The sequence below is a fragment of the Papaver somniferum genome, chromosome 5 (genome assembly GCF_003573695.1).
Source record: "Papaver somniferum cultivar HN1 chromosome 5, ASM357369v1, whole genome shotgun sequence".
NCBI lineage: Eukaryota > Viridiplantae > Streptophyta > Magnoliopsida > Ranunculales > Papaveraceae > Papaver > Papaver somniferum.
In genome coordinates this window covers 132,701,830-132,710,623 of record NC_039362.1, presented here as the reverse complement: position 1 = coordinate 132,710,623, position 8,794 = coordinate 132,701,830, and the positions used below count along the sequence as shown (strand labels likewise).

General features: G+C 36.4%; 1 protein-coding gene across 1 annotated transcript; it reads right to left on the bottom strand.

Moving 5' to 3' along the window:
- Window positions 1-6,818: 6,818 nt before the first annotated feature.
- On the bottom strand, window positions 6,819-8,505 carry LOC113279621. Its single transcript, XM_026528298.1, has 3 exons — window positions 7,957-8,505; window positions 7,596-7,837; window positions 6,819-7,308 (listed from the first exon to the last, which is right to left on the bottom strand). The coding sequence occupies exons 1-3, from the start codon at window positions 8,503-8,505 to the stop codon at window positions 6,819-6,821; spliced, it is 1,281 nt and encodes a 426-aa protein (XP_026384083.1).
- Window positions 8,506-8,794: the final 289 nt, after the last annotated feature.

Here is an 8,794-nt window from a genome sequence, read left to right as displayed (position 1 = left end):
TTAGCATTATCCTTTGATTGAGTTTTCACTCTCGGAATATTATTGAGGTTTAGTTCATAGAGATTGGCAAAAGAAATATTGGGTGCGGTTGTTAGACCCCCGCTTTTTTAATTGGTATCAGAGCAGGAAAACACGCTAAGACCTTATAAGTCTGTGTTTGAAGCAATCTGATTATTATGGACAGAAGTGTTATCTCTATAAACGTACCTCCAGATATAGTTCGATGGCACGAACTATTTATGGTGGAAAATTGTTGTGCGTGCTTCTATACAAGCGTGATATTTTCAATCATGGGTTCGCATTGTTAATGGCTATATTCCTCCACTAGTTACAGTAGACGGTGTAACTGTTGCAAAGGATATTGGTAATTATAATGATCTTGAGATTCTTGATGCAAAGCAAAATTCTGACGGATTAAATGCTATCATCTATGTCATTACCCCAGATCTTCAGAACCACGTGACTATGTGTAATAAGTCTAAAGAATATATTAGAAACCGTATTTGAAGGGAATGTCACAGAGAAAGAAGCAAGGCTTCAAAACCTAGCATCTAACTAGAAAAACCTTCGCATGTCTGATGATGAAACCTTTGATGAGTTTAACCAAAAACTTTCTCGAATAGTTAATGCCTCATATTCATTAGGAAGAACTATTCCAGAGAAAGTTATTGTGTGCAAAATTCTCAGGTCTCTACCATCAAGATACGAGTCTAAGAAACATGCCATTGAAGAAGCAAACGATCTTTCTACGCTCTCCATGAATACTCTTGTTGGAAAGATAAAGATCTTTGATAATGAACACGCATCTAGAAAAGAGGTGATTTCTCTTAAAGATGCAAACAATTCTGAATCCTCTAAGGATAAATCTGGTTCCCAGATACTAAGGATATTACTCCATGATAATTTTAAAAACTCTTGAGAGATAGGAAAAAAAGTTTCTCTCAAGTTACAACATATTCTAACTATGTACAATGCTATAACTGTCGTGGTTTCGGGCATTTTTCTTCGGATTTCCCTAGATGGAGTCGTAAACAATCGGCATATGCAGCAGCTTTGCCTACTCTTGATGATGGACCTGAATGTTATGATCACCAAGAGTACGTAGGCGAGGTTGCATTAGCTTCTGGAAAAATTCTTTCGGATATTGATTTTGATTCTGACGAAGAAGTGTTCCATGTTGATCCAGTTGCTAATAATCTTCTTAAAGAATGTCATAAGAAACTCTCGGAAGCTAAAAGCACCATTTTCAGTGAGAAAGTTAAATATGACAGACTTCGTAGTCGGAATAAAGAATTGCAAGACCAACTTGATTCTATTGGTGCAAGAGATTATCTCAACGAAATACGAAATCTTAAAGAAGAAATTGCCGAAAGTCGATATCGAGAAATTACTCTTTAAGCAAAGCTAGATAACTTGGAGAACATTGAGATGAACTTGTTATTTGATTCGGAACGAGAAGATCTCAAAGTTCAATGTGAATCATCCAAGAATGATCTAGTTATTTCACTTGAAAAGGTCAAAAGGTTGGAAGAAGAAACCTCGAGCTTAAAAGAGAGTTTGTCTAGAAATAACAGCTCAGATAAATTAACCTCAATATTGGGAGCATGTAGAATTCATCAAGATATACGAGGATTCGGATTTGAAGGAATAGACGCTCCTGGTACTTGCAAAGAGTTAAAATTTGTCAGAGCTAAAGATTCTTCTCAACCAAAACTTTTCACGGTCGACAAAAGTGAAGTATCTCTACCAACTGTCAATGACGAAAATAGGGAATTATGTCGAGCTCCAAAGAAAGCACATACACATTCAGGTAACACTAAACATAACTTTTTCCATTTTACTAAACATTGCTTTTATTGTGGAAATCCAGGTCACTTGCAAAGGAATTGCAGATTTCATAAAAGAGATAAAACCAGATCTGATTCTGTTAAAAAGACAAGATCTGATGTTCCAAACTGGAGAAAAACTGAGTCTCATAATATCAGTTCTTCCAGTATTCCCCCCAAGAAGTTTCATAATTATATTGGGGGAGAAAAAGAAATACGTTGCTCCAAAAGCTGCTTAGAAATGGGTACCAAAGAAGATCAATAAAGCAACAAGTGCTATTAAGAAGAATCTCCTAGACAAGAGTTCGACAAGGGATAACATCTTAAAAAGGTATGGAACAATTATTGAAAGTTTCAAGGAAGTTGTTAAATTCCTAGAGTCCATAAATGATTTTGTTTCAAATACCTGTAGTGAGCAAGATTTTGTTCACCTCAACACAACCTGATTGTGTTGGAAGTGCATCCTCACCAAGAAGCCCTAGTAAATGCGATGAGGATTGCAAAAGAATTGGGGCGCGCATATTGTGTTGGGTAATTTTTGAATATGTGGAACAATTTATTGTTTCGAGCTGAGTCTAACTCGCTTACATATTTCTCGAAATATGTGTTGGTAAGCTTTCGCTTTGGCCAAGTTCATTTTTACAATTGACGAAAGTCATGTTGATTATTTCAATATATTGAAAATCGCTTTGATGAAAAATAGTGTGTGAATAACCTCTATTTAACAAACTCTAAGAATGTTTTAATGATTGAACTAAAGAGTTTAGAACATGTAACCATCTTTGGATATAAGCATATAATGTGTTCGCACATTAGTGTATAAGTCCAAAACCGGGAACCAAATGTATGTGAAAAAAGTGGGGGTCTAACAACCACCCCCAATATTTCGATTATCAATATGTATGGACTAAATCCAGTATACTTTTAAGAGAATCAACTAGACAGTCAGACTCAATCTTAATAAAAGTATATCAAAGAGTCATGTCTCTCTTTCTCGATTTAATACTTACTCAAGCAAATAGAAATCTGCGAGTCTAATTGAATACAAGAGAAATCACTTGAACGGTACCAAAGACCAATTTTCAAGGATCAATCAACAACCAAAGTTTGGATTTCCTAATTGATCGATTCAATGCACAACCTGTGATATTTCAATTATATAACAAAATATAATGCGGAAAAGAAATAACACAGACACAAGAAGTTTTGTTAACGGCGAAACCGCAAATGCAGAAGAACCCCGGGACCTAGTCCATATTGAACACACACTGTATTAAGCCGATACAGACACTAGCCGATACAGACTCTAGCAATTGGGATTAGGTTTCCCAGTTGCTAGAGTTCTCCTTTATATAACCTTTCAAATCAGGGTTTGCAATCAATGTTAGCTTAGTAACAAAGCATTCAATATTCACCGTTAGATGAAAACCTGATTAGATTCAAGCTAATATCTTTCAACCGTTAGATCGAAACTTATCTTGTTACACATAAATGAAATGCACGTTCATCTAGGTTCGTGAAACCGTACCCGATCATGTACATCTAGTTGGTTCAACAGTAGTTAACCAAATGGTTACATATGAGCACTTTCATATCAACCATATTCTTCTTTACCATAACTAGTTCAAATGACTCAAATGAACTAGTTAGAGAGTTGTTCAATTTCTTATATCTTTATAATAGGCACAATTGAAACAAAAACGATTTGATCAATTCATGAACTTTATAGCCACGGTTTGCAAACTTGCATTCCTTAGTTTATATAAGTTTAAGTTCACGAATAATAGTTTTTAGAAAATAACCAACTTAAGTACGAGGACTTGGTACGCGGACTTAAGTACCCGGAATAAGTTTTTTTTCAATTTACAAACTCCATCAGAATTTCTCCGGATGAGAACCTCCGACAGTACGCAAACTGGGTTCGCGGACTCTAGTTCTGGTTTTCCTGATCAACAAAGTACGGATACTTTGGTTCAAGGAATAAGGACTTATACATGTATGAGTTACCTCACAATGTTTATATCCAACCATGGTTATATAACCTAAACTCTCATTTCAATCATTGAAACATTCTTAGAGGACGTTATATGATTGTTATTCACAAATAATTTTTCGTCAAAGCCATTTTCAAGTAATTGAAACATAACATGACTTTCGTCACTAGTAAAGATGAACTTAGCCAAAGCGAAAGCTTACCAACACAAATTTCGAGAAATAGATAAGTGAGATAAACTCGGCTCGAAATAGCAAATGTTTATAATCATAGTCTATATAGAAAAATGACTTTTGTCTCAAGATAGGAGATAGAGTAGATAGACTTTTGAGTGATAGATAAGTTCAAGTCTTCACATACCTTTTAGTCGATGAAGTTCCACCAGTTCCTTGAGTAGTTCTTCGTCTTGTATGATGATCGCCATGGAGTTCTTGAGCTCAACTACACTTTCTATCCTAGTCCGAGACTTAGCTATAAGTATACTAGAAATCAAGACTCATAGTTTTGATCACTAACATTGACAAACATGCTTGAGATATCCATGCATGCGAGTTCGGCCAAGCAGTGCTCTAACAATCTCCCCCTTTGTCAATTTTAGTGACAAAACTATCAATACATATGGAATACAAAATAAATAAATAAACTTTGTATCTTCTCTTCCACATGCCTGATCTTCTTGGTTCTTCAACACTACTCGAAATCTTCGTTACTTCCAAGTACTCTAATGATTCCAAAGGTTGTAAGTTTAGTATCATTTTTTTTTTGAAGAAAAGAATAATTGTATTGATAAAGCATTAGTTCACTACATGAATATTGTCTTCAGACAGTTGAGCCCTTATTTCCACAGGCGAAAATTTAGACCAAGCAACTGAAAGAGCTTTCTCTCTATCTAGTCTAGAGAGTATATCTGCAACTTTATTGCCTTCCTTTGGAATGTAAGAACATTTCCAAGAACGAAAAATACTAAAAAAAGACTGAATATCTTTAATAAAATTGAGTAATTGCCAATATATAGGAGCGTTGTTATTAACCGCTTCCACTACTGTTTTAGCGTCAAGTTCAAAGTGTACGTTCTCCAGCTTTAGCCTCTGCGCAACATTCCTTATCTCCTCTAGGTAGATGCATTCAGCTGCCTGCTGCTCACCTGCAAAGTTACGAACTATTAGTCCAATTCCGCCAGTGTTGTTAGAGTATGAATAAGAACCATCAATATTAATGGTAATGACATCCACAGATGGAGGCAACCAGTGAGTATTTCTACGACAGATTCTATTAGCAATGAAAGGATGCATGCTTTTTTGAGCCACATGATCACTGATGAAGCTACGCGCTTTTAGAATTGTTTTATCTGGATTAGGGTTGATGTTTTGAAAAGTCTTCTCACAACGATCATACCATAAACACAAGCTACAATAGCTCTTTCGCAGATTTCATTAACTGTAATTCTCTTGGCGTGAAAGTCATCAAACCATATTTGTATCCATTCTGAGAAGGATATAGAAACATATGCATACCAACCAGTGATAGAAAACCATACTGCTCTGGACAGATTACATTCCATTAAGACATGTGATTGGGTTTCATCCACTTGTTCACAAAAGGGGCAAAGAGAGGTAACTCCAGGAACTTTTGTGCTTAGAATGTCCCTTGTAGGAAGAAGAGAAGATACGTATTTCCACAAGAACTGCCTTATTCTGGGAAGTAAAGGCAGTTTCCACAGGGATTTATAGATCTTGAGCATTCTCGGACCTACTGACTCAGAGTTGTCTTCTTCTTCGTACAACTTCCTGTAAGCTGATTTTACAGAGAAATTGCCATTCCTTTCCAACATCCAAACTAACTATCTTCACAGTTTTGGTGAATCGTAAACCCCTAATGATATTGACTATATTAGGTTCAAACAGTTCTTGCAGAGTCTGTATATCCCATGAACTGGTGTTCTGACAAAACAGTTCATGCACATACTTATATCGCTGATGAGATGTGCAGCCTGGTTTTGGAACTGGAGGATTCGAAAGAGCTTGAATCCATCTGTGCTTCCATATTAGTATTTTCCTACCATTCCCTAAACACCAAAAAGAGTTTGATTGCACAAACCCTAGATCAGAACTCAAACTTCTCCAACTCCAAGTTGTATTAGGCTTCTTCTTAAGGATGAAAATATCTTCATCTTGAAAGTATTTAGCCTGAAGTGATTTTGCCATCATAGAGTCCGTGTCAGAACAAATTTTCCATGCAGATTTCGCAAGTAGGGCCCTGTAGAATATTTGCATATCACGGAAGCCCAACCCTCATTCTTCTTTAGGTTTTTGCGTTCTTTTCCAAGTAATGATATGATTCCCTCCACATGATTTCTTATTCCTCGAGAATTATTGTTGTTTTGAGCTCATCTGTTTAATAGTGACGTCTGGTAATCTGAAACTTGTCATATGATGAATCGGTACTGCATTGGAGATATTCTTGATCACTGATGTTGCTGCCTCAGACATATTTCCACCATTCCACTTTGAAAATCTGTTATCCATTTTGTCACAGAGTATGGAGAAAGGAATTCGCTTCTTCCTGCCTACAAAAAAAGGAAGACCAAGATACTTTTCATCTGAGATGTTCAAGTATCTAACTTGTAAAGCTCCACTAATAGTCTAACAATCTTCAGGTGAGAGGTTAGAACTGAAATACACTGCTGATTTACTAAAGTTTATCAGATGTCCTGAGCACGAAGAGAACTTCTGGATCACATTTAACAATTTCTGAACCTGAATTTCCGTAGCTTTACAGAATAGGAGACAATCATCTGCAAAAAGCAGATGATTGATCTTTGGAGCTGAACGTGAGATTTTCATACCTATTATTTGCCCCGTTGCTTCACAGTATGCTAAGAACCTTGAGAAAGACTCCATTGCTAGGATAAATAGATAGGGTGATAAAGGGTCACCCTGTCTAATACCACGAGTTGGTTTAAATGCAGGAGTGGGAAAACCACTTAACATGACTTCTCTCTATGTTGTAGAGATACACTGAGAGATAAGTTGCCGAAATTTATCTGAAAAACCAAATTGCTTGAGAATGTCTAGAAGGAAGCTCCATTCGAGTCTATCAAACGCCTTGGACATGTCCATCTTAAGCGCAATATGACCACTTAAACCTTCTTTTTTCTTCATAGCTTGCACAATTTCCTGCACTAAGCAAATATTTTCCGATATTAGTCTGCCTGGAACATAAGCCGACTGCATTGGCGAGATGATTTTTGCAATGTGTTTCTTCAACCTCAAGGCAATTATCTTTGAGATAATCTTGTATACTGTATTGCACAAAGCAATGGGACGAAAATCCTCCGGTTTGTTGACTACCTGCACTTTGGGAATCAATGATACTCTCGTGTTATTAAGTTGCTGAAGAAGAAAACCCGAGTGGAAGAATGATTGAATTGTCTTGCAGACATCTTCTTTCACCACTAGACATTGAGTCTGGTAGAAACCAGGCGCCCATCTGGACCAGGAGAAGTCCAAGGTTCCATCATCATAAGTGCTTGATATATCTCTTGTTCTGACGGAATGGCTTCTAGTTCTTCATTGTCCTCCATAGAAATGCATTGCGATATATGCTTGAGAAAATTCTGGTTGTTTGAAGGATTTGAGGTAGACGTTATTTTCTGGAAATGCTACTGGAGAAGGTGGGAAATTGAGTCTCTGTCGTTACACCATGTTCCATCTGAAGCCAAGAGAGAATCAATTGTATTTCGACATTTTCTTCGATTCATTCTGATGTGAAAGTACCTTGAGTTCATATCCATATCATTGTAAAAATGGTCACGAGACTTTTTCCTATTTGAACTCGCTTCAATTTCATTGAGCTGTCTGATCTCACTTTCCAGTTTGATGACTTCTTCCGTGTTAGAACCATTAACATCAGCAGATTGAAGTGAACTTAAATCTGACTGTAGATCAGTAATACGTTTGTTGAAATCTCCAAATGTGATTTTAATCCAGAGTGAAAACACATGTCTAGTATTTGATAGCTTGTTTGTAAGGACAAAAGAGAACCAGAAAAATTAGTAGACCAAGCAGCTTTAATTTTATCAGAAAACGTTTCATGTTTGAGCCAATGTTCAAAAAAATTCCAGTTTCTACCTACTACCCTATTTTTATTAGAGAGTTCCAACAAAATGGGGGTGTGGTCAGAACCATAGTGGTGAAGATGCTTAAGAACAGAATCAGGATAAACAAGGAACCATTCACTATTTCCTAAGGCTCTATCTAATCTGGACTTAAACCGGCATGTGCCATGTTTGTTGCTAGGCCAGGTATAGGGTTTACCACAGAAACCTAAGTCAGTGAGATCAGAATCTTTAATAATATCTACGAAATCATTAGAAGTGATATTATTACAGTCTGTATTTCTGTCGCTGGGTGTAAAAGTGATGTTTAAATCACCAATGACAACCCAAGGCTTATTAATAGACCTACCAAGATTCTGGATAAGAGACCATTGAGCTTCTTTTTCGTGATTATAGGGAGTTCCATAAACACAAGTTAAGCACCATTCTCCTCTGTTGGGGTTATTAATGATTCGAGTATGGAAAATCTTATCATCTTGATGAACTATGCTAAAAGAAAAGCCATCTTTCCATAACAAGAGTAAACCCCCTGCACGACCAACAGAAGGAACAAAAGACTTGTTGGGCATACCTAGAATATTACATAACTTTATTATCATATTATCATTTATTTTTGTTTGACAGATGAAGATAATATCAGGGTGATGAAGATTAGTAAGATAAAGGAGATGGTCTCTAGTATCTATGCTTAACAACCCTTGATAGTTCCAACTAAGAATTTTCATACTGAAAAATTATTAGATTCTAAGAATGATATGAAAGTAAAAGTAATAAGTGTCCGTAAGGGAAACTTGTTGAAAAAGAAAGCAGCGAGAAGAAGAAAATACCAAATCTGTTAGAGCAGCAGCAGCCTCATCC

Excerpts from the sequence above, each read along its gene's own strand:
- LOC113279621 (XM_026528298.1), bottom strand. The coding sequence starts at position 8,505 with ATGCCCAACAAGTCTTTTGTTCCTTCTGTTGGTCGTGCAGGGGGTTTA. Across the intron at positions 7,838-7,956 it reads AACTCTCTAATAAAAATAGG|CTATCAAATACTAGACATGT; the intron begins GTAGTAGGTAGA and ends CTTACAAACAAG. Across the intron at positions 7,309-7,595 it reads GATATGGATATGAACTCAAG|ATGGGCGCCTGGTTTCTACC; the intron begins GTACTTTCACAT and ends CTCCTGGTCCAG.